Raw genomic sequence first — 27,231 nt, 5'->3', positions numbered from 1 at the left:
TATGTGCACATTTCCTTTATTGGCATACAGGGTTTAGATTAACAAAACATTGGATTTCAACTGGAAAAAGAATATAGAAAAGTTCAATACATCAAATTACAGATAAGGTATGAGCTAAATCTAAATCTTTATAATATTTTATTTACATAATTAGACATCATGATGATTGAACTTTTAGTTATGGCATTCAAAAATCTATACTTTTACATGTAGCAATTTCATAGTTAAACATTACCTACCATACGTAAGACAGTATATTCAACCTTCTAGGGTTTCACTAACATGTCACAATCTTAGCTTGAAGATTTGTGTTGAACAAAGCCAAGATCTGATTCACACATTCACAGTGAAGCCCTGGTCACTGCAGAAGATGGTACAGCTAAATTATTCAGATTAATCTGCATGTCGTTCCAAAAGATTTGCTTCTGGAATTGGGTGACTCGCAGGTCTAGTCGCTGAACTGCAGTAGCTGGTGAGCTAAATGTCAGCTCAGTTGAAACTGAGTCGATACTCCAACTGAGGAAGTAAAAGTGAACGATGCAACGCAGCTAATAAGCTACAATAGCATCTTCTTCTTCTTCCTCCTCTCAAAGGTCAGCACTATCAACAAGTCAACAACGAAAGTTCACCAAACTCCATGTGAAGCATTAGCTGTAAGGAATCCACTGATCGCAGCAAGTCCACCAGAAAAAAACTGTAACCACTGCAGAATGTCACTAGTGAATCGTGGTGTCATGTGGGCTTTTAGACTTCAACAAAGGCAACATTCAGAGCCATTACAGGCACTGTCAACTAACAAGAGCACTTTTAATACTTCAGTCTAAGGCAATCTCACAACATATGTATATATGTATATATAGACATGAGGCAAAAATCTATAGTAGTCACCAAATGTGTGCATACCACAGTTTACAAAAAACAAAAAGAAGTGTGTCTTGTATCATCAATATTCCATGCTGAATACAGAGCAAGCACAAGTTTTGGTTTGTCAAAAAGAATCTCTAAAATCAAATCAACGTGTATCAAGGTTAGAATCTGACAGTTTGACTGGAATGTTTGGATCCTGACCAAGACACAGTAATTAGGTCAAACGCTGCAAAGGAAACATGCAGGAAAGACAGAGCTAGCAGAGCAGACTGCGAGGTGTGGCACACTGAGAAACAAATCACACTAATAAGCACTAATAAACAGTTCAGCCAAGACAATCAGTTATAACATGTGTGAACCAGTTTCATAGTCCTTCATAAAAAAATAACTTACAATGTGTGTTGGCTTGATTACATACATACACGCATGTGCTGGACTGAACCCTCGATCCGTAAATGAATGGACAGAATCACAAATAATAAATCTCAGACTTGGTCACAATGTTTACTCTGAATGGGACATGCAGGTCATACTGTAGGTGGGAAGGGATAGATTGTAGAGACGCAGTATTAAGGGTGCAGGTCGTGGTGGTCCTCGGGGAGGTGGGCACTGGTGCTGGACCCTGTAGCTTCACTTAGTCAAACAGCTGCTACAGAGACGGAGAGATTAGTTAGAGGCATGACACTAAATTAAACCTTTTCCCAACAGACAATGTGAGTTGTCAGAAAGAGGAAAAGCACGTGTAGCATTTAGAGAGTGCAAAGGCCTCACACCACACAGCTGTGAGGACGCTGTCTCATCGTCCTTTCAGTCTTTGAGAGAGGAACTACATTCTGTCACAAACACTTCTCTCATTGCTGTGATTAACCTGAAACTGACACATCACTTGACCTCTCAATGCTACACTTCAACCATTAGCTGTCGTATGAACTGCTTTCATTTCACACTGAAAATAACAACTCAAGTTCTTTTAACGCATCCACCTTTGGCTGACACGCCTCACAAAGCTTGTACTGTCAAGTGCTTTTTAATCTTCAACTGTCGACTGCTCCCAAGACTTCAACTGACACCTGAACTCCTTTCAGGATGCATGTTTCTGCAAGCATTCATTTCCTGTATGAATCACTTTCTCTTGTTATCAGGGTAGTGATGAGCCCTTCCACAACTTTCCTTGTTGCATGTGGACTGATTTCTATGGAAAGAACTTGGAGCAAGTTTTCCAGGAAAATCCAAAGAACATGCTATTTTCACATGTGGGTCTGAAAAGTCACTAAATCTCGTATTTATTTGAACTTTTCGCTCCATGATACTAACTAGCCCACCGTTTCAACTTTATTTGGTGTATTTTACCTTCACACTGAACAGAAATCATATGAACTATCAACAGACATACTGTCAGTGTACTGTGTTTTACAGATATGAAGCTGGTTCACTATAAGAGCACCAGTGAGATGGTGCGGCTTACACAATATTTAAACTAAGCCATCTGTCATGGGAACATTTCAGAACACTACGTTTGATGCTTGCTTTGTTGCAGAGAGCATTCTCATCTTTGCTCTTATGGAAAGTATTGGGATCAAAAACTCATATAGCTCTGTCACTTCATTATAAACTATGTGTAGATGGTGACCAAAGTGTTCTCCAAACACTTCATCACATGGAAAAAAGGCAGCATAAAACTAAGTGCCATATTTCAACTGGCTTGGTATGTCGAAACTATTCTTGGCAGCTGAGGAAAAATTAATTTCAGACAATGAAAAGAACAGCAAAGTAATGATGAATATCATTTATGCATTTGCCTTGTCCAACATTCCCCGTTGACACTAAATATTCTCATGTGTGCAGCCTAATTTACAGGTTTGCTGGTGTGCTGTGGCTAAGCGGCAAGTTTCAAGCCAAACAGCATCTTATCAGATGCAGAATGTCTTTTGCATGGCATGCCAGGACACCAACTCAGTGCCATCTGCATCCCAATGAATGCTCAGCAGTCAGGAGCTGTCTGGGCCAAGTCTTGTTTTCCTACAGTGCAGTCATCCCACTGGAGGCTGATCCATCATCTGTTCAGCCTTTCACCTGGAAGGCTCCCAGCCAAAGAACAAAACTGCTTTAAGCCTGCTTGGCCTTCAGCCATGATGGGTAAGGAGAAAGAGTGTGAGAGGACAGCTTGATAGATAAACGCTAAGGGTATTTTTCTGTTCTGGAGAAGCCAGAAGCCAGCAATAAGTCAACGCCCTCCTCATTTATAAATGACAAGGCTCAAGCAATTCAGACTAAATAAATAATATTTTGATGAACACACAAGGCTGTGATTTCAAAATATTAATCACAGATTTATTTTGATCAGAGTAAAATTACTCTCCAGATCATGGAACATTTAAAGCTGTGCCAATCAGTATTTTCTATACAGTGAATAAAGCAAACAAATAGAACTATCATCCAACTCTGCAGTTACCTTCACTACTACAGACTATTTCACCCGTGGTCAGTCATGTAACTAACCAACCTCAATGCAGATTTAACAAACTGCCACTGGGGTGGTGACACAGCTTAATGGTCAATATATGAGTTTTGATAAAAGGCAGCTGTCGGCCTAATATGCTCATGTATCAGTCTAAGCTGGAGGAGACGGAGCCTGGCAGGGTAAAGAGGCTTTAACACTGGGAAAGATGGATATTCTGTGTGCTCAGTCTGCTTGCTGGCTGTAGTTTACCCTGTCTTTGACCATGGCAAAGCTCCACCATGCTCTTCTCTCAACAGCTACTTATAAAAGTCCTGGGTTTACATTCCTTAACAGGACATGTATATGTATCAGGGAGAGCAGCAAGAATTTCAAACAAGGAGATTAATGCCTGTATGGGTCTGTACGGTAGTAGGGCAATGGTTTATCCATCCACAGGGTTCTGTGGTCTCAAGACTGTCAGACACAACATTCCCCATAGGTAAAATATTTATGGGGTATGTCTTACTCTGCTTGATGGAGCTGGACCTGGACCTGGACCAGCCTCTGCACAAAGAACTTAACAGAATGATCTAGGCCCAGCATCCTAGGATGACACCAGGAAAATGAGCTTCCTTGTCTTATTCTGCACACAAGAGGAAAAGAAGGGATTTACTGTAACAGAGATTGAAACAATTTATGGGACGAGATGTCCTCCTGAGGCAAAGACTGCAGCGTCTGCCAGGGTGAAAGATCTGCAGATATATAAAAGCCATCTGTGGCTGACGATCTCACTGTGCGGTCTCGCCATGTTTTTAGCATTCAAACAGAAAAGTGCGTTTCGGGATAGCACATAACTGTCATGGAAAGATAACTGTTGTTGAGGAATGTTCTTAATAAAACAAATTGTATAAGAGAATAAATGAGGAAGAGAGTATTTTTCTTTGCTGAAAAACATTTCCCAGAAACTGTCTCCCTTCAAATCAATGACACACCCTCATATTTGAATCATTTCTGGTGACTTGTTGTATGATCTTAATAAGCTCATATTTCCAGTGTAATAAAACTACAGGACAAAAAGGAAGATTGGAAACAGAGCATTACTGTTTGGGCTTTATGCTGGCAACGGAGAAGGTAACATTGAACACAATTTAACGGATAAAGTTACAAGAATAGTTACGTGGCTCACTAATTACCCATCATCTGGGGCAAGCTGAGCCAAGAGAGCACTGTTTTTGGAACATCATATTTTTCAAACTGTGATTATTTTACATGCATACACCACTCCCTAAAATATATGTACAGTGGTGGTCAAAAGTTTACATACACTTGTAAAGAACATAATGTCATGGCTGTCTTGAGTTTCCAGTTATTTCTACAACTCTGATTTTTCTCTGATATAGTGATTGGAACAGATCCTTCTTTGTCACAAAAAACATTCATGAAGCTTGGTTCTTTTATGACTTTATTATGGGTAAACTGAAATTGTGACCAAATCTGCTGGGTCAAAAATATACATACAGCAATGCTAATATTTGGTTACATGTCCCTTGGCCATTTTTATTTCAATTAGGCGCTTTTGGTAGCCATCCACAAGCTTCTGGCAAGTTTCTGGTTGAATCTTTGACCACTCCTCTTGACAGAATTGGTGCAGTTCAGTTAAATTTGTTGGCTTTCTGGCATGGACTTGTTTCTTCAGCATTATCCACATGTTCTCAATGGGGTTTAAGTCAGGACTTTGGGAAGGCCATTCTAAAACCTTAATTCTAGCCTGATTTAGCCATTCCATTACCACTTTTGATGTGTGTTTGGGGTCATTGTCCTGTTGGAACACCCAACTGCGCCCAAGACCCAACCTTCGGGCTGATGACTTTAGGTTTTCTTGAAGAATTTGAAGGTAATCCTCCTTCTTCATTGTCCCATTGACTCTCTGTAAAGCACCAGTTCCATTGGCAGCAAAACAGGCCCACAGCATAATACTACCACCACCGTGCTTGATGGTAGGCATGGTGTTCTTGGGGTTAAAGGCCTCACCTTTTCTCCTCCAAACATATTGCTGAGCATTGTGGCCAAACAGCTCCATTTTTGTTTCATCTGACCACAGAACTTTCCTCCAGAAGGTCTTATCTTTGTCCATGTGATCAGCAGCAAACTTTAGTCGAGCCTTAAGGTGCCGCTTTTGGAGCAAGGGCTTCCTTCTTGCACGGCAGCCTCTCAGTCCATGGCGATGCAAAACACGCTTGACTGTGGACACTGACACCTGTGTTCCAGCAGCGTCTAATTCTTGGCAGATCTGCTTTTTGGTGCTCCTGGGTTGACTCTTCACCCTCCTGACCAGTTTTCTCTCAGCAGCAGGTGACAGCTTGCGTTTTCTTCCTGATCGTGGCAGTGACAAAACAGTGCCATGCACTTTATACTTACAAACAATTGTTTGCACTGTTGCTCTTGGAACCTGCAGCTGCTTTGAAATGGCTCAAAGTGACTTTCCTGACTTGTTCAAGTCAATGATTCTCTTTTTCAGATCTGTGCTGAGCTCCTTTGACTTTCCCATTGTAGCGTTTGTGGGTGTTTTTATCCAATGAGCCCTTTTTAAATGGCCTCAGAGAAGTCACCAGCTGTAGTCACTCATGATCACTCACAGGAAGTTAAGAGGTCATGCTATGAAGCTCATGTCATTGACACAACTTTCTAAGTCTCCAAAATTGCTCATTCATGTTGCTGTATGTATATTTTTGACCCAGCAGATTTGGTCACAATTTCAGTTTACCCATAATAAAGTCATAAAAGAACCAAGCTTCATGAATGTTTTTTGTGACAAAGGATCTGTTCCAATCACTATATCAGAGAAAAATCAGAGTTGTAGAAATAACTGGAAACTCAAGACAGCCATGACATTATGTTCTTTACAAGTGTATGTAAACTTTTGACCACCACTGTACATATATACAATATATGTATTTTAGCTGGACAGACATTACTGTCCTGCCCTCAATTTAAAGATGCCTCAAGTAAAAACTGGCTCAACTCAACCTGCTCTCCTGTATACATCTGTGGAACCACACACTGGACTGGCTACTAAATAGTTAAATGGTATCTTCTATAAGAGATAAAGCGTTATATATACACATTATGCCCTAAAGCATAGACAAACACAGCCACACCGCCACACAACCCTGCAAAGGAAATGAGCAATATTGCATGTGTGTGTTGCTCAGCGAACCCACCCACAGACAGACAACTCAATAGCATACATCCATGACACAGACATAGAGCAGAGGACAGAGGACAGAGACAGGGATGGTACTTGTAGTCTCCCACCCCATCCTGTGCAGCATTCAAATGTACATTTTTGGAGACACAAATACAAGTATTCAAGTTCAAGTATCTCATTGTTAGACGGGCAGCTCTTTCAAACAGGGATAATATCCCACTGTGCCAGTTCCTCATGTGAAATGAATGTGGTAGAACCCGGCGGCCAGCAAAGTAAACGAGGAAATGGGCTATTTGGAGTAAGATGCAATAATTGTTTGATTACAGCTACTTAAAGACATGTAACTGCAGTGAGCAGGCTGCTGTGCTGAAAGGACACTTAATCACTTCAGATGCTGGCTTTGGCTCGCCGTGTGCTCTGGACAGAGCACTATGCAACATGCAGCCATAAAGTCCTTTAAACACTTTATGAAACAGTCCTCCTGATTGTAAGGCAGTTAACTAATATTACTCACACATGAAGAGGCCTTTAGGATGGAACACAGAAGACATTCTCTGTGTTCCAAAGAATTTCAAAATATGTGTTAAACTCTGCATCAGATTTGTTATACAGTACATGGAATATTAATTATGAGACTCACCTCATAGCTTTTATCTAGTCAGGCTTCTGTCTTCAAAGATGGTGACCTCAACCTGATGAGGATTTAGTCAAAGGAAAGCCATTTGAAGCAAGATTGGGTTCATTTTACATAACCTCCACTTTGTGAGCCACAGCCAGTGACCCAAATGTCAAAACCCACAACACCTTTAACTTCAGCACAGAGTTACACAGGGAGTTAAATCACAGGTGGGACTAAAAACGCAGACCCCTCAGCTGGTTCGTTAGCTGTTTGTATTTCAGTAATATCACAAACTACTGCAAATGTCCCCTGACTCAGATACTGCACCAATTTAATTAGATGGCTGACAGTGCCTGATGGAACCAAGAAAGAACACCCCCTGAACAGCACTGATGCAATGATTCAAATTCAAATCCTTTTCAACCATATAATTAATTGAATACAGTAATGACCAGATATAATATGCACTTGAAATGTATGCAACGTGTTCCAAAAAAGTTTAAACAGATGCAACAAAAGACTGTGAAAGTTGCTGAGTGCACAAAAATGTTTGGAACCTACCACAGGTTAACAGATTCACTGGTAACAGGTGATAGTATATGATCGGGTATGAAAAGGGAATCCTCCAAAGGAAGGAAGGTCATTCAGTAAAAATTTGCCAAATCATAAGAAGAAGTTATCTCATGACACTTTCCATACAGATGTAGCAACTTAAAAGTTCCCGTGTTTCCGTGACGGAACCGTGACGGGACCGTGGCTGGTCCGTCACAGGTCCTGTCAAGGTCCTTGGCTGGTGCGTGACCGAAATGTAATCCCCCGCGATGACGTAGTCAGTGAGGCCCCGACTGGAAACGCCCCTAAGCAGTCTGTGTGAAAACCAGCTGCAATGCCTCATTTGTCCACGGGGAGGAGCAGTGATGTTCCGCTCTCACCGTCGACTGTCTAAAGACACATCTGAACAGATACGCTGGGGTGAGCTGATCAGCTGATCAGCGGATCAGTTGATGGAAAAAAAAAAAGTTGTGATAAGATAACACTGAGGCAGCAACAAGAACATGCCAACATAAACGCGTTATTAAAGAAAACTCCGCTCGTAACGTCCGTAACATAGCCTAGATGTTGTTGATTTAAACAGTGACCATAGGCTAAATGGCGTAAAGCGCAAATCGAAAGAATTACGGGTGAATCAAGTATGAAATAAGTCAAGTATTTTTGGTTTTAATAAAGTTTGCAGTATAAGCTTACGAAACCATCAAACATATATTTAGGCATTCCATGAAAGACTTTATTCGCAAGGAGGCTAAGCCAGGCACAAAACAGGAGCTCGTCGAGGACATACAGACGTTTTGGCAAAGGAGAGTCACCGTGGACTTTTGCAACAGACTTCTCTCTGGACTTTAAAAAGCTGTGCCGTGTATTATTATAATGGAGGGAGGCATAGTGGAAAATAAACAGTGGTGTCCATGTAGAATAAAAACATAACATATATACTGCAAACTTTATTAAGACCAAACATACTTCACTTATTTCATACATATTGTAACGGGCTGTGTATACACTGTGGCTGTTGAGTTGTGTTCAGTAAGTTAGGCTGCAGTGTATGGGGTGACGCCTGGGGGGGTGGCGTTGTTAGAGGCTGTGAAGCCTGTCAGTCATGGCAGTTGCCATGGCGATGAGGGGCACGAAGTAGCTAATGTGTTAATGTTATATGCTGCTGTGCTTGCCTGGTTTTATTGTTTTTTTGCCGTTGGCTACGGCCACAGGAGCCTGTGTTCCAGATTAGGAATAAAGTCCAGCAAAACCAGTTGCTTCGTAGTTTCATTGTTCCGGGTCACTACAATATTCTTTCCATTTACGCCATTTAGCCTATGGAATGGACGAAAATGAAAAGGAGTCATTCATGTTCATGAACACACTCAAATCACAAGGCTACTGTATAGTATGCAGTACTCAAACCAGCTGCATTCTCCGCTCTGTGATCTGTGACACTGGGAGACCAAAAAGCCCATCAAGTGCAAACAATGAGATGCTAATGAGGTTTGTATGGTTTACCTGGCCTAAAGCGTGCACTACAGTAAATACCTGCATAACAAAGGGCTTCCAAAACGCTCGTCTCTGCAGCTCTATGTCGCACAACAACAACGAGCCCTCCCCTCCAAATAAACTGTTAATTAAAAATAAACCATCGCTTGTATCTGCAGGTCTGACACACAGGCCTGGCAGCCCTGAGACGTCCGAACCGTTTTTTGTAACTTTTTTAAGGGTTAGTTTGTTGTTTACATGCAGATAAACGAGAGAGAGGCGCGAACACAAGAGAAGAGACGCTCCTGTAATTATGCAAAGACTAGTGGTGGCCATAGATTAGTCGCGCCAATCAAACAGCTGATTGCGCCAATGCCGGCCGGCATTAGCGCGATCAGCTGTTTCTCTGAGTAAACAAAGGCAGCTGTCCAGGTGGAAGCGGCATTTAAAAAACATCACCAAGAAAAACCACGAGAAAAACATGACAAAAGCACAAAACTCTCTAAACTGCTATAGAGATCAGGACTCCACGGAGTTACAGTGAAGAAAACAAAAACGAACAAAAGAGAAAAAAGTAAAAAAGTAAAAAAGCGACCTGAGAGGCTGGAACAGCTTTGCAAATAGATTAATGGTGATATTTTTTTATCGCCCGATAAGAGTCTCACGTTAACGCAGCACGTTAACGCCGATAACGGCCCACCGCTAGTAAAGACAGAACAGCCTAGATGTTGTTGATTTGGTGAATGCTGACATGTTAGATATAAACACCTTAAATTTAATTTCAATTCATGAACACGCTCAAATCATACGGCTACTGTACAGTATGCAGTAGTCAAACCAGCTGCATTTTCCGCTCTGTGATCTGTGACACTGAGAGACCAAAAAGCCCATTACTGTAAGCGCAAACAAAAGGTTGAGCAACGAGAATGCTAACGAGGTGTGTAAGCTACGTCATCTCCAGGTAGAACAACTGTAAAAAAGTTCTGTGAGAGAAGCGCCATCTCCTGGTCATACCCTGTAATTACACGAATGGGTGGAGTTACAGTAAAAAATAGACACGCCCGGGAGAAGGAGGGGGGTCTCTCCATTCACTGGACTTTGCAGGGAACCGGCTGGAACTCAGCTGGAAGACGGCTGCCATTCAGCTGGCGTTCAGCTTGAACGGGAACTTTTAAGTTGCTACTACTGTATATAGCAGGTCTAGACTGTACTCTTTATAATATTCAGAGACCAACAATCCCACCATGAGCAAAACTTCCTTTAAGAGGCAGAAACCTCAAGCAGAAAAACATTGTGGGTTTGCGTACAGTTAATCACTGCATATAGAAATACAACATAGCCATTTATCAAACATCCAGAAACCCCACCGATGTATCCGGGCTCAGGCTAAAGGGAAGTGGAAACTGTCCCGTGGTCAGTCAAACTTCAAAAGCCAGCATCAGTGATGGTAAGAGGGTATTAGGTTGTAGGGGTGTCGTTTAGCTCAGTTGGTAGAGCAGCTGCCCCATGTACAAAGGATCAGTCCTTGCTACAGTGTCCCAGGTTTAAATCGACCGGTGGCTCTTTCCCACATGTCATTCCCCATATCTCTCTCCCTGCATTCCTGTCACTCTTTAGCTGTCTCTATACAATAAATGATAGGATTGAATGGTCGTGTTCAGGGTCATTGCTGTTTATTTCAGCAAGATGATGCCAAACCACATTTTGCATGTGTTCCACGTCTTTGTGGTGAAGGAGTCCAGGTACCTGTCTGCCATTAAAAATGTGTGGCGCATTACAAAATACAACAACGGCAATCCTGAACTGCTGGACAACTGAAATTGTATAAAGCAAGCGGGGTAAGCATTTCACTTTCAAACTTCAACAATTAGTGTCTCCCAAACACTGGTGATGGGACACAGTGGTGAACATGACCCTGTCCTAACTTTATATGTGTTTACATGTCTTTACATGTTTAAAATATATATATATATAGAGATATATAGTCAACAAAGAAACAGAAAAATCCATCAGTTTGAACAGTTTCTACTGAATTTTATTGAAGTGCTGCTCAAAGGTTTGTGAACTTCTTGAGCATTTTGCAGTTTTCTATTGTTTCACCCTGATTTCCTTATTTAATCAAAAGCATTATTTTTTATATGAAATAACAGGTGCAGGTTTATCAATGTAATAAACTATTTGAAAAAAATCAATTGTGTAGTCAAGACTTAATTAAAAAGAGTTTTTGGTCAACTTATGTAGGTGCAAAGGTTTGTGAACCCTGAGCTGCATTGGTTAAAAACAATCAGTTAAATAGAATTTGGCGGGACGAACTGATGTCTAAATGAACCACTGAAATGGACCAATAACATCAGAGATGTTTAGGGACGAAATTGTGACTCACTGATTAAAACAGAGATAAAACCAGGTCTCTTTAGTCTTACCCAGGTGAACCCATACAGGTCAGTCATGCAGAGAGGAAGCGAGATCTCAGAGGACCTCAAGAGGAGGGTAGTGCCAGCACATTTGTCTGGGGAAAGCTATGAAGAACACTGAACAAGACTACAACTCTGCCTAGAAGTGGACGACCTTCTAAAATATTAACAAGAGACACGTACATTGGTAATGGCAAATATCCTCCAAAGTAGATGTGAATGACTAATGAGTCACTACAGAAACCGTTTGGTTGAGGTTGATAAATCAACCCTTTTTTAAAATAAAGAATGACAATATAAACATTTATTTTGTTTGAGTCTGTTATTTGGAATGTCAGTATTGTGAATTGGGGTATGACTTAACATTTAATAAAGGTTATTCTAGTATTATTTACAAAAAATCTGACCATCGTTGTAAGGTTCACAAACTTTTGAGCAGCACTGTAGGCTGAAAAAGATTATCCATCCATTATCTGTAACTGCTTATCCTCATCAGGGTCATGGTGGGGCTGGAATCTATCCCAGCTGACTTTGGGCAAGAGGGGGGTACACCCTGGACAAGTCTCCAGTTCATCACAGGGCACATAGAGACAAACAACCACTCACACTCACATTCACACCTACAGACAATTTAGAGTTACTAATTAACCTGTCATGGTTCATGTGTTTGGACTGTGGGAGGAAGCTGGAGTACCCGGAGAGAACCCACACAGACACAGGGAGAACATGCAAACTCCACAGAAAGCAGGTAGCTTTTGACATGGAAAAAAAAATGAATATGCCGTTTTCTTTAAATAAATAAAAATAAATAAATAATGCTACATCAACATTAGTAAAACAGCAGTTTCTGTTTACCATAAGGAGGAGGGACTAGTAAGTGATTAGAAAAACGTTGAACTTGGTAGGATATGTACTTAGCTGGTTGTATTAAGCTCATGTTTCCCTGCTTCAAATGTTAAAACAGTTCAGGTGAGACATTCCTGTCAATCTCACAGCTCCTGTGTCAAAGTCAGCCCAGCAGCAGCAGTTTGCCATGATCTCCCATTGCTGCACAATTACAATTAACTGGATGTTGAGTTACATACCCCCCTTCAATTAGTCACTGATTTTATGCAGATGGCCTACATACTTTACAACACAATCCAACTTTTATCTTGTGTATCCTGTATATATGTAGCACTGGATTTCCTGTTAGCTGCCCGGACTGCTGCTTTCCATTTTATATCCAGCAGTTAGGGAAGGATGTGGTGCGGTGGGGGCGGGCCTGTAAATCACTACATCTATTAGGTCATTGTGAAAGCTCCTTGCTCTACTTAAAGCTGTGGTGTGACTCCATGTCCTGATCTCAGGGTATGTTTAACAAGTTAAAGTTACCCAAAATATTTAACATATCATTCATCTTTCCCACACATGCCCACTCTTGCGCAACAAGATTGTTTTTTTATTGTTCTGTGTTTCTGATTTGTTTAAAGGATGGCAATCTAAATTTAAGTTTACACTTCCTTTTGTTTTCTTTGTATTTCCCATGAAGTAAAGAGTGAGCTAAATGCCTGATTAACCTATTTAGAGGTCATTGTTTGCAGTTTATTTACAGTCAAACATAGCTCAACAGTTAAGGTTGAGTGAAGAGAATAAACAATATTTCCTGGCTAAATGAGAAAAGTAGGATACGACTCGCAGGCCTCTCTCGATAGGATCGGTGAGCAGGAGTCCTCGTGGTGTGTAGATCTTGTCATTCTGCTCCTGTATGTACTTTGCAATCTTCTTTAAAACCTAAAGAGGGTACAACAAACAGTCTCAGAGACACTTTTCATAGACAGCAAACTACAGGTGGAATTGTAATGACAGAGAATGCATCTCAGTCTCATAACTCATTTTAATATATACACAAGACCCAACTCAAGTTTTCACTTTCTGTCTATTGCCTTATCAATGAATCAACGATTCTGCTTTAGATAGATTCTCCTTGTTGCTTTGTTGAGAAAATCATGTAAGTTTGGAAAGAAAAAAAAAAAAACTGGCTTAGAGATGTAAGCGGTTAATTGACTATCGGTTAATTGTCGGAAGGAATTTAATCGATTAAATTAAATTAATTAGGTTAACTGAATCTAGGGCCATTTTCCACAGGAGTTTTTTCAGTGAAATGTCATGGTGTTGCCAGTTGAGGATGCCATTGCTTAATCTAGGCCACACCGAACGTACCTGAACGTAACGCAGCGAGAGACCCGGCACGCAAACATGAGGAGTATGGAGCATTTCAAACTAAGTAATGACAACAAAGACGCTCAGTGTAAACTCTACGGTACTACGTTTAAGTTCAGCAGCTCTACGAGTTCGCTTAGATACCACCTTCAAAACCTGCATGCAGCCGTGTTGACGTGCTGACGTGCTAGCAATTAGCATTAGCCACTAAGAATTAAATACATGCTGATTTCTAACATGCTAATGCTAATTGCTAGCGTGTTAACGCTCCTGCTGCTGCTCCTGTGTCTAAATAAACATGTTAAAAATGAATATTTGAGTTGTGCTTTTTGAATACAGACCCCCGGCAACAGCCCACTCGTCACTCTCAACATTTGTGCGGGAATTTTCTAGAGGCCCTCTAATTTTCCTGTCACCTTCCTCAGGGATGATTTAAGCTGCGTTCAGTACTACATGTTACTGTAAATTTCCAGGGCTAGTAATCTTACTGTTACCTTTCTCAGAACAAGGGAGATTATAAGTGCTGCTGCTAATGTTTCAAGTTTTTACTACTTTTAGTACTTTACCAGATAATTATATGTAGGCTTAATATTGTGTAGGCTAAGCCCATATTGTATAGCTTTAAAAAATATTTTATGTTGCTTAATGTTTCACATGCAACAGGTGAGCCAGTGCACAATTATTTTTTTTATGTATTTCAATTTTCTGTGCAGTTTCTGTGCATTTTTTATTCAGTATATAAGCAATATTTTGCTTTATGTTAAAGACACCAAGAGAAATGTATGTTCTCAGGAAAAAAGCAGCTTATCAGTTAACCGTTAATCGACCGATAAGGTAAATCAACTAACGATTAATGAATTAATCGATCATTTGCATCCCTAAACTGGCTTATTTCTGTTCAATCTTAAAGAAAAAAACTTTGCAGTATTTGCTGTACCTGTTTCCAACCAGGAGAACCCTGTCAACTTCTGGCTGTAGTGTAATAGACTGACATGCTGCATGTGTCATTACATCATTATTATTATTAGAATCCATGACATTTTCCTATAAATAAGTGTCTCTTTTGCTGTTGTCCACCATTCAAGACACTAACCCTTTATGTCTTTGTCTGCTAGAAGCACATTGGTAAAATTCAAGATATTAAACTTTACATTTTTGGAAAGTCTTCCTCTAATAAAGCCCCATTTAGCAAAAAGCACGTTCACAGACGAGGTAATGTATTAAAGTTTTAGTCACGTTATGTTTAGTCTTGTTTATCAACTTTCTTCTTCGCCCTTTCCCTGGAAGTTATGGCAACTAGAGAGGTACAGCTAAATATAATGCAGCCTTACCTTGAATAAAATGAAAACATCAATTTCTCTGGGTTTGTTAGAAACTCAACAAAATATACTAAATAATGCAGGTATCGTGGTATTTAGATGTGTAATGGTACATTCAGATAGGATGTACCATTCCTGTTCAAAGAACAGGAAAAGACCAGTGACATACGGTTCTGTTTACAGTCCACATGAAGGGGACCAAAAGGGATTTCAGATGTACACAAATCATAGTTACTTGCCAGCTCTCTTAGAGATCATAAAATTATTGATTTACAGCCAAGCTTACAGCTTCCACACAGCAGCTTCTAACAACACTAATCCACTCCAATTGTCTTCAATGTCACCGATACACTGTGTCACTGATGTGTACATGCAGCAGTCAATCAGGAAGATCCTGGATATCTCTCTACTTCTAGAATGGACAGTCATTCATTGGGCTGGGTATCACTGAAAGTTTTTACTAGTGCTCATATACAGCAGGGTGACAACTAGAAGGAAAATCCAACATAAAGTTTATTAGTAAGTTGTTGGGTGACCATATGCTACCAGAACATCTACAGGTCTCTGAACTGGAGGGATGATATTCCCTCATCTGAGGGTTTAATCATGGTGGTGGAGAGTGCTGAATCTGACCAGAGATTTGGTGGCTGCTTCTGTTTCCAATAATCTATTCATTTTTGTTCATTTTATTACAGAGAACTGTGCCCGGATTATCTTCCCGTATTAGCACCATGCCAACAGAGCTGGACCCTGAATTCACCCCACCCTATAGTGGGCCAGGAGCTTGGACAAGTGAGCAGGTGATGAAAAACAAAATGACAGCAACAGCAGGGCTTTGCAGAAAAACACAGGTGGATATTTGGAGCTTGTTTAGCTGTGTGAGCATGTAGCAGTTTTGGGAGGGAAGCCATGTTGTTTCTGCATTTGTTAGGATTTATAATTTTAGCAGATTTATTTCAGTTCAGATTTGTTAAAACAAACACACCTCACAGAGGAAAAAGTTAGTCTTGTGTTGTTCATGTAATGTTTTATTCATCTTAGGGCAGTTTTCTTAAGTTTGATTTTAAAAAGTTAGTAAAGCAAGTGGAAACAAGCTGTCACACCTGCCTGAATGAAAAACCTTACAGGTCTTTACCCAACATTCAATCCCATAAGTCTGCCATAAGTAGCCTATACTCTTCCTACATTCACTATTACCATCTGATAACAATACACAGATTATACAAGAAAATAGATGGTAACATATGTGCAGTTAATGTGAGGCATGTGAGCAATTATAAACAAAACAACTACATGAGTACACATAGCTTCGGTACACTACGATGAAAATGGCCATCATGAAGAATCACTGCAGTGATTAGTGTCACTGTTCCATATTTGTTTGATAGCTCCCTAAATATATTTTGAAACATAATCATTAATATTTTGAAACATTTGAAACATTCTAACATACAGTATCTACCAAATACAGTACTGTATCATTTGGGGGTCCCTGACGGTGTATTTTCTATTCTCGGCAGAATATAAAAAAACAAAGTAGTTCCAAACTCCAGATCTGAAAGACGGTGGAGGATCTTCGATTTCAGGTATATTTAAGGCATTAGCCATGTTGCAACGAGCTAGCTTCGCATGTAGCTACTGTCTCAGCAGCTTGGTGTGAATGAATGTGGGAGGCACCATAGACATATATACATAGACGCCGCATTGAGCGCTGAATCGTACGTAAACGGCGCCGCCATATTGGTTCGGGCAGATCTGCCCGTAAACTAATACAAGGAAATGGACTGAACTTCATAAAGCGCCTTTCTACAAAGTTCTTCAAGTTAATGTCTCTTATACACCCATTCACACACATACTAATATATCTGGGAAACAAACAGGCACCAAAAACAACGTATGTAACTTTTAAAGTGATGATTATAAATGTTTACTCCTTATGTAAGCACCAAACCAACGTATGTATTTTTGTAATGCTGAGTGTTTACAGCTACTAATGTGTGTAACACTGTTACTGTGATGATAAATATTGAAATATTTATATTTAACATTTAATCTGTGTCTGTAATAACCAGATCCTGAAATGTAGATGTGAGATGAGGGTTTTCTGAATAAAGAGCACTAACGTGAAATACAACACCACACACAACATATATATATATATATAATTATAATATATAATATAATATATGTGTGTGTGTGGTGTGTGTGTGTGTGTGGGTGTGTGTGTGTGCGTGCGTGCGTGCGTGCGTGTGTGTGTGTGTGTGTGCTCTTTATTCAGAAAACCCCATGTCACATCTACATTTCAGGATCTGGTATTATAGACACAGATTAAATGTTAAATATAAATATTTCAATATTTATCATCACAGTAACAGTGTTACACACATTAGAGCTGTAAACACCAGCATTACAAAAAATACGTTGGTTTGGTGCTTTAGATAGGAGTAAACATTTATAATCATCACTTTAAAAGTTACATACGTTGTTTTTGGTGCCTGTTTGTTTCCCAGATATATTAGTGTGTGCGTGAATGGGTGTATAAGAGACATTAACTTGAAGAACTTTGTAGAAAGGCGCTTTATGAAGTTCAGTCCATTTCATTGTATTAGTTTACGGGCAGATCTGCCCGAACCAATATGGCGGCGCCGTTTACGTATCGCGACCAACGACCAACCCGCTCAATGCGGCGTCTATGTATATATGTCTATGGGAGGCACAGCTTAGTGGATCTGCGCTCGACAATGCAGCCTAAGGCGGAGTAGTCGAGCTCAGATCCACTGAGCTTTCAGCAAGGAGTGCATTGTCAGAAGTTGATAAAATAAATATAAAATTGTGTATTGTTTGACTTATCGTGTGTACCAAACCGAGACCACTGTAGTGAACGGTTCAATACAGATACATGTATTGTTGCACCCCTAGTAATAAGTTTATTGCCCACTGAAGAAGACAGAAGAATGGTGAGTCACTTTTTCTGCCTCTACAAGCTATTACTGCCAGACTTTCCTTTCACTCCTCTTCGGATATTTTCAAATCTAAATGAATGGTTTACTTTGACCAAACCAGAGCTGCTGATTGCTGGAACTATAGAAAGACAAAACAAGGTTTTGGTGAATTTATTTAGTTTCTGTCGAGTTTGAATGAAGTTTGATGATGTTAAATTACTGTTTTTGTCAATGAAGTTTAGTGTGTTTGAACACAGCAACATCTGCTGTTTCTGGTTAAACAAAAGGGATCCTGAGCCTGTCAGTAGCAAAACAAAAACTTTGAATGGCTGTGCATTGATGGTGTGCAATTGCCCATATGGATTCTGGTTTATGAAATTAATTATGAAATTAATGAAATAGATTATGAAAACACAACTGATGTGTTTTTGTCCATGCAAAGTACACAAAAACTGTGAAACACCATATCTAAAGCCAATGTACAGTTTGTCTGCTGTGGGCCACTGTAGAAACATGGCAGTGCAACATGGCAGAGGACCTGCAGCATCTGTACATATAAATAGCTCATTCTAAGGTAACAAAAACAATGTTTAATTTTTTTAGGGGATAACACAATCATAAAAAAATAGATAAGATTATAGTCCATTTATGCTTTATTCTGTAAATAGAGCCCCCTAAATCTAACACACTGGACCAAAAATAAATGAGAAGAATAAGAAGAGCATTGAGGTTCATTACTCAGATCGATTCATTCTGAGTGTGAAGTGTGTGTGAGCTGAAATGTCCCTCACCTTCTCATAGTGAGTCTCCATACATAGGAAGACGGTGTACGCTGTGAGGCAGGCCAGACAGCCTTCAATATACGACTGGCTTCCCAGCTTCTCTGCTTCAGCATACAGGTTATTCAGTGTCCGCACCGTCTCCTCAAACTGCTGTTTGTCAATCTGAAATCCATGGAAACATAAAGAGATATCAAGGGGTTAAAGTCATTAGAGAAGGCACAAAGCCAGATGTATGTTTTGACAGTAGTGTGCCTCTGTTGGTACATTTGTGTGGAAACTCGTCTTATTTGCACCAGATAGTTCTCTCCCATTCTTTCCATCTGTAGATAAATGAGGGGCTGAATTTTCTTGGACTGGTCATACATCAAGGGAATGCTGGGCCTCCTTCCCACATTGGAAACACCTCCTGGAATTATTAGGATGCCTTGGCCATATGCTCTGTGAATGTTTTCACTTAATAACTAAACAGGATAAAAGCCCTGAAGACACACACAGTGACAATCCATGAAAGAATTTTGATGATTTCTCCTTCTCCAGTGGCACAGGCACACCTTGGTAAGATAAGGACACATCTCTGCTGTCTCAGACTGCACGTAGCTTTTGGCAGACTAACTGGCTGACAATCAAATCAGTGTTACTCAACAATTCCTCAAATGAAGGTTTGCTGCAGGGAAGACTGATGGAGGGTGGAGAACCGCTGGACTCTGACGCTGTTTTGACTGGGGCGTTGACACCAGTCCCATGCTGGTGTCCAGAGTGGATCTGGTGGTCTTTCAGTGATACTGAGGGGAAAAAGAAGCAGCATCCAAACCAGACGAGGAGCCAGCCAAGGGCCTCCTGAGCCTCAGTAAAACCCGCCAATGTTCTGCTCCCTTGTGCCCAAGGAATGCAACAACATGCTCCAACACATCAGTGGTCTTAGGCATGTTTAATACCCACCATTCAGAGCTTTTGTTCTTCTTCTAATTTTCCAATTCAGAGGCTGTTATTCAAACCACATTTCTCCTCCTGAGCATCTTTCCATTACGTCTGATGCAACCATATGAGCACTAGAAAAATGTCAGAGTGTAAGGCTGAACAGGGTTTTCAAATTCAAGCGAAGAAGAGGAAATTCTCTCAATTGTAACTCACTAAATATAATGTGAACCAAGGAAATGAATATTAGACACAGGTCAGTGAAAACTGTCAATTCTCAGTTAATGAAACTGTGAATGGTTTGGCAATCTAGCTGTGAAATAGATTCAGAACACTGTTAATTTAGAACTGGGAAAGCACTTCGCAGTTCTTTGGCACAATTATCCAACAGCATTAAAACAGGAAAGGGCTCCCAAAAATAATAAAACCCACAGCCTAAGATAATTATCTGCAAGAATGCAATGTTACTGCATGCAAACGTGTGCAAAACAGAACCTGAATTATACGGAGAATCAAACCCTGGTGTAAAAAAAAAAGTTGTCTCAAAGAACATTGTTTTGTTTTTTTGTTGTTTTTTTTACATTGTGTGACACAAATGACTGCCCTAAAAATGGAAGCCACTAAACAGCTTGGCATTAGGGATGTAACGATACATCGTGCCACGATTAAAATCGGTACAAATGTGTGACGACTCGCATCGGTTGACAGAAAAAATGAATCGCGATTCTTGGCGAATGCGAGAGAAGTAGGATATGTTCTTTTTCGTCTTTTTTTTATTAGAAATAGGTGACGTTGTGGCTGCAGCTTCCACTGCCGCGTCTGCCTTTCTGTGTCACACACACACACACACACACACACACACACACACACACACACCCCTACACACATGCGCAGTAGTGGTAATCTGCGTCAGGACTGACTGTACTGTAAATGATACCATATCACAGACCCTCCGGAATTCACGATGTTGCGATTTGCAACTTCAACGCAACTTCAGTGAATCCCCGTGAATTCAGGGCGGTGTTGCAATTTTAACCAATCACCGCAACTTCCGCGCTGTCTGCCCGGGGGATTCAACTCGGGTCAGGGACGGCCGCACGGTGCGGGAGGATCCCCTCATGGGACCTCTCCCCGGCGCTGGCTGGCCCCCTGCCGGGCGCATTTCCTCCGAGGTGGTGCGCCGCGACCGGCTCTGCGTTTACAGCGCCCGGACCTCGCCATTTCCCGGGGCCGTGGACTCTCATTAAAGGGTAAATGAGCTATCGTCTTAATTGTTTTTATTTTCAGTTAGCTCATACTTCAAGCTGAAAGGTAATGGTCAGATCAAAAAAATCGTGAACAAAAAATCGTGACTCGAATCAAGTCGTGAGTTGCGTGTATCGTTACATCCCTACTTGGCATTATACTGCATATTTCATAAACTGGGATTACAGCAAAGCATATGTGGAAAAATATACAGGAAAGATTTTAATGCAGCTTTTTTTATGATAGGGGGTATGCTTTTACCTCCCAGAGAGGAAGCATTCTCCATTTGTCCAGCATTGCGTGTGTGTGTGTGTGTGTGTGTGTGTGTGTGTGTGTGTGTGAACTGAATCCTACTGGCAAACATCAAGACCACCCAATCAAGAGGGAAGTGCTAATAAACCACCAGTGAATAGCTGAAGTTTTGTGAAGCTTTGGGTCCTCTGAACTGCGAACTGTTTGACTGGCACCGTCTTTAGTGTGGCGTGGAGGCTGCTCACAGTGACCTGTTCTTTCTCTTCCATATAATTCACAATGCTTGCTCTTAACCCACTTCCACTGTGGTTCACGTAAGAACACCATTTTGGTTCCAGTGCCTAAACACCGACTGTGCATCCACTCAGATATGGAAGGTTTGGAATAATAACGGGCGCCATTTCAGAAGTGGAGTGATAGCCATCAAGTGAAATTATAATATGCAATAAATTTTCTTTGTTCATATTTTAGTTCCTAAATAGAACAATAACCCAGTTCACAGTCTGCACTCAAAAACAGTAAGCTTGGCTTTGGCTGCCATCACTTTTAGGAGCTTACCATTCATCCATAAATCTACTTGCATGCCCACTTCAACATGCAGACTAGAGGAGCCAGGGATTGAACCGGCAATAATCTGATTAGTGGACGACCCGCTCTACCTCCTGAGCCGCAGCTACATGTTGCTGCAGAATGCTATGGCATCCATGGTGGCCTTGGATTTTGTATAAATCACAAACAGTGACACCGGCCAAGCAACCCAACACCATCACACCTCCCCCATGCTTCATAGTGGGAACCACACACGCAAATACCATCCATTCACCTTCTTTGCCTCACATTTGAGTCATCAGACCAAAGTCCAGATTTCCACTGGTCTAATGTTCATTCATTGTGTTTCTTGGCCTCAGTCGTGGTTTCTTTGCAGCTATTTGACCATGAAGGTCTGATTCACTCTCAACAGTTGGTGTTGAGATATGTCTGCTGCTTGAATTCTGTAAAACATTTATGTGCTCTTTAATCTGAGCTGCTGTTAATTGTTGATTTCTGAGGCTGTTAACTGTCATGAACTTCTCCTCTACAGTAATGCAGCAAAAAGCAATTTTATAGATCCTGCGATATATATATATATATATATATATATAAATAGATATACATCTATATATAGTTTCCCCAGAAAGTATCGATTTCAGCTGTGAGTATCGATACATTAAGTCCCATTCAAATCCCCCGTGTTATGCCTGACAGTGCTCGCTGCCCATTTCCCGAGCGATTAGGTCAGCCAGCCGCTTGTCTCGCTGTAGCATTTCTAGCAAGTTACCATCTAGATACTCTCTTTACACAGACGCCGATGTCTTCCTCTTCATGTTTACGCAGTCAGAATGAGGAGATTCAAGAGATGTGTGGCGGTGAACATAAATCCAGCACCTTCATGCTTAAAAGCAGAAGAGCCCCCACCACTTCAGGTTTAGGATGTCTAGTTTTACATATCTGTGAATATCTCCGAAACTGTTTATGATGGAGAGATGTGTTTTTTGCACTGTTTTCCTGAGAAAAGTGACTGCAGAGTGACAAAATAACTACTAAATACTATTTTTTATTGAATGACAGGTTCCCCTCAACTTTCTGGAGGCTCTTTGCTTTGCTAAGTGGCATCCCTGAGGAAAATGAGGCAAAAACATATGGGACCTTTTGTATTAAAAGGGCATTATTTATTGTTCTTCACATATTTGGTTGAAAAACTGCATATGTATGTCAGGCAAAGGGATTGAAAAATATCATTTTCACTCAAAAACTCTTCACTAGTACTGTTTGAGGTGTGATATGACTAAAATCAGATTCATTTTGTCCAGCATTTGCAAGCAGTCAGAGCCATATATTGTGTAATCAATGTTTTCAGTTTTCAGTTCAATTAATTCAATCCAAGTCAATGGAACACTCACAAGATGTCACCAAAATCACACTGTCCCTTTAAAATCTTTCAGAAAATGATGTAATCGTATCGAATTGTATCAAACTGTATCATTGGCTGATAGGAATGTAACAATACACTCAACTCACGACTCGATTTGAGTCGCGATTTTTTGTTCACAATACAATTTTTTCACGATTTTTTAAAATCAAAATGAGCTACAGACAAATTATGACCAAATAAAATTATTCTATTTATTATACTTTTTGTTTGTAGGAAAAAAATCTCTCTTTACAGAAAAAAAAATCTTTCTTTACAGAAACTCTCAAACAGTTTGTGTTCTCTTATAAAAAGTGCAACTTACATCTTAAACAACAAAACACATGACAAATATCTCCTTTCTTTAGAAACAATCTCACAGTAAACTGCTGTTAACTGGTGTGATGTGCAGTTTTCGCTCACGAGGGGGCGTAACCAGGGCTCTAAATGAACTTTTTTGATCACCAGCCAATGTGGCTGGTAAGTTTTGTACATAACAATAAAATAAAAACATTAAAACTTGCGAGCAGCACGCGTCAGTTTCCACAGAGCACCCCGAGCGGGCGAAAGCCAGACACGGAAAAAGAGAATCCGGTGGATTTTCAAAATAAAATACCCCGTGCAAACTGCCGGTCGTAAAAACAGACAAAAGCGAAACTAACTAACTACGTAACATATTTACACATGTAGAAGCATGTTTAGAAGGGAAACACCGGGAAAATGTCCAAATCTGAGCAAGTAAACAAAGTCTGGCGGGCTAAGCACTCGCTCCTGAAACACTCCCGGTGGGGTTTGAAGTCGCGTGCAGGACGGACCAAATACGCCACGCTCACGCAACATGCCGGGAAGCCTGTTTGACCAGTGAGAGCACGCGCTGTGCGGGTTCCCATTCGCCAAGAATCGCGATTCATTTTTTCTGTCAACCAATGCGAGTCGTCACGCATTTGTACCGATTTTTAATCGTGTCACGATGCATCGTTACATCCCTATTGGGTGAATATCGTGTATCGTCTCGTATCGTGAGATTGGTGTATCACTACAGCCCTACTCTGCAGCAGAGCGAACTCTTGGTTATCATGTCCTGAGGCAGAGTCAGTTTCACCAGAGTGTTTGACGGTTGACACATGACACATTTAAAGTTGTTGAAAGTTTCGAGATGAAATGCACAATGTAGGAAGTAATAAGAAAACCATTAAATGAGAAGGTGTGTCCAAATTTTGGACTGATACTGACTTACCAACTGACTGATTTCCTGTCCATCTATGCACATGTGTATGTATAATCCAGTCTGAAAACCAGTGTCAACTCATCCACAAGACATGACAGATATGTGAGAGCATGACTGAACAGGTCACAGTGAAGAGCACAGTGAGGAGGTTTATCCTACCCTGGTCTCCAGCTCAGAGGGGAACTTGGTTTGGAACTGGCACACAGTGCCGTTGGTATAATCTCTCTGAATAAAGACTTTGGCAGCGACGGCGGCCTGCTGCCTCATGTCCTGCAGGCTGTGAGTCTGTGGAAACAGGAAGTTACAGTTGATACAGTTGATGTGGTACACTGACCCGTCATCGGTGAAGACACCCAACATGCTGATGGAAGGCTTTCACACAGCATCCATTATGACTGTGGACCATAAACATTTTATTGAGAGATGTTTGAGAGAGACACTGATTGTATGTCTTAGTACTTGAGATTTTTGGCACAAAATCATAAGTCATATTAATAGAGGAGTCTGTGCTGAAAAGGACTCCATGCATGTGGGGCATGTTTAAAAAAATTAATGTATTGAAAATCATCAGAAATGTGTCAGAATTATCTCTACACTCTGCTGATGTGGAAATTAAAAAATACATCTATGGCACATTTTTGTCATAATCTGTATCAATTACATAAAATTAGATTATGCAATAAAACAAACATCAAAACAACATCTCCTCCTTCTTTCAGACTATGTCAAGGAACACGTGACATAAACTTCCAATAATGATTTGATCTGGACATCAGCTAAAGAAAGTGATTCAGAGGTCTGTCCAATGAGACATGTTGACATGGACAGCAGGGAGACTGCCAGCTGAATTCCATCTAGCTGCTTCTGGCTGTGTCCTGCTGTCATGGTGTACTGGGACAGTAACACACAAACCTTTACTGCTATCACATGACAAAACGACTAAATGAATTTTTCCTATTTTCAATCTAAGGTTTGGAAACAAAGTCATGTCTTACATTTGACTTCTGTGATTTTCTGAGTGCCTGGCATGGATGTATTGATGTGAGGACTGTTACTCTCCACAGGTGCTGAATGTCTTTATTAATAGTTCTGATCTGAAGATTTTGGCAGTATGTTATAATGTTACAGATTATAGCAGCATGTTATGATCAGGGATGTAGTGGTGGGTAAACGCACGTAAACGCCGTTTACCCACCTCCAGATTTTTGGAAATAGCGTTTACGAACCTCTAAATATAGTTTACGCACCTCTAAATACAGTTTGCGCACGTTCAATCATAGTTTATCCACCTCTACATACAGTTTACGCACGCATGTCTCTTGTTTTATAAACTACAGATATTAATAACGCTTTCCCGTTATTTTTCAATTGCCTACAACTAGTAGATCCTGCAAGCATGAGTTCTTGTGGGTTTTATCACTGCGTAGCCTATACGCGTAGTAATTCGCCCTCTTGCGGGAGCCAGCAGACTGCGAGATTTCATCCACACGTTTACATTAGCTTCGCTACCAACTACAGTGCTTCTATCCACAAGACAGAGCACCTTGCATGTTACTGATTACGTACGTGTGTGAAGTTATGGTGAAATGGATATTAGGCGATTTCTAAAGCGTCGAGGCAGCAATCTTCCAGCTGAGACCAGCAAAATATCTCGACACAGTGAGTCCAAAAAGAATCCTAAACTTCACGTTTTTAGGATAAACTCCCCATCGTTTTGGTTTGTGGACCATGCCACTAACTAACGTTAGGTTGTTAACTCGTGCCAACAAATTAGCCTACCTTTCTGGCAGACAATGGCGTTGTTAGTGCAGTCTAAAGTTTTTGGTAATTATCATATCACAGGGCAGCTTCAGATCCACGTGCACGTCCCTGCACACTAAAATATCCAACAGACAAAGAGGCTCTGTGGGCACTGTTGTGAGTGACATTATGACTATGGGTAGCTACAAAGTTAAGTTCAGTGCTATAATGATTATTTGATATTGTTCTTTTTTTTGCTTTCTTTCACACTGACATTATTTTTCTCTTTATTAAGATTTAATAAACCTCAAACATGCGTATTGTGTATCTCGAATTATGACTGATACAGAGTAGAGACCTCAGGGAACCCTTGTCACACACAAACATACATACATGCATTCACACACATACAAGTACACACACATGCACATTTACAAACACTCATACACACACAATCCTATGTGTCAGAAAAGTTGTTTCATAAAATACACATCGTAGCCTCCTTGCGTCATGCTTGCGTCGACTATGAATTGGCCCTTACAACGTCGTGGTCCCCCGATCCCAAAATGTATAGTTTATCCACCTCTTTTTTTACCACTACATCCCTGGTTATGATGTTACAGATTATAGCATCGTAACGTATTCTTCCCCTCCCTCAGTCACTGTACTGTCCTGTGGTCCAGCTGTGTACATCGATATGATGATATGTAATCTCTATGTAACACAGCTGGCTGACAGGTTACATAAACTGAGTGTTTGTACATGTAGCGTGTTAGCAGCTGTTCCAGTTTACTGCACAGTGAGCGGACAGACAGACAGACAGACAGACAGACAGACAGACAGACAGACAGACAGACAGGCTAACGCTGCTTGTTTTCCGTTAGACTGACACAGAGAACACCGTGTCACATGAAGCAGTGAACACACACACACACACACACACACACACACACACACACACACTTCAGTCGTTACTCACCTCTGCCATGTTGAACAAGCTCTGTTTATCTTCCGCTAACACTTTTTAGCATGTGCGACGAAATAAGCTTTCCGGGGGAAACTTTAGTGTGAAGACAGGTTCCGGTTAG

The 27,231-nt window shown here is 40.7% G+C and overlaps 1 protein-coding gene across 2 annotated transcripts; it reads right to left on the bottom strand.

Annotated features, from left to right (window-relative positions):
* LOC104937560 (golgin subfamily A member 7) lies at positions 1-27,231 on the bottom strand. 2 transcript variants are annotated; one of them, XM_010753816.3, is made up of 6 exons: positions 27,123-27,231; positions 24,563-24,688; positions 18,825-18,977; positions 13,242-13,343; positions 7,156-7,207; positions 1-1,516 (listed from the first exon to the last, which is right to left on the bottom strand). In XM_010753816.3, exons 1-5 carry the CDS (start codon positions 27,129-27,131, stop codon positions 7,166-7,168), a joined length of 432 nt encoding a protein of 143 aa, XP_010752118.1. In that variant the 5' UTR covers positions 27,132-27,231; the 3' UTR covers positions 1-1,516; positions 7,156-7,165. The 2 variants fall into 2 exon arrangements, with proteins under 2 accessions (XP_010752118.1, XP_010752119.1); XM_010753817.3 differs by having other exon boundaries at positions 1-1,513.

This window comes from Larimichthys crocea, chromosome III (assembly GCF_000972845.2).
Source record: "Larimichthys crocea isolate SSNF chromosome III, L_crocea_2.0, whole genome shotgun sequence".
NCBI classification, from domain to species: domain Eukaryota; kingdom Metazoa; phylum Chordata; class Actinopteri; family Sciaenidae; genus Larimichthys; species Larimichthys crocea.
This window is presented reverse-complemented; position numbering and strand designations above follow the sequence as displayed.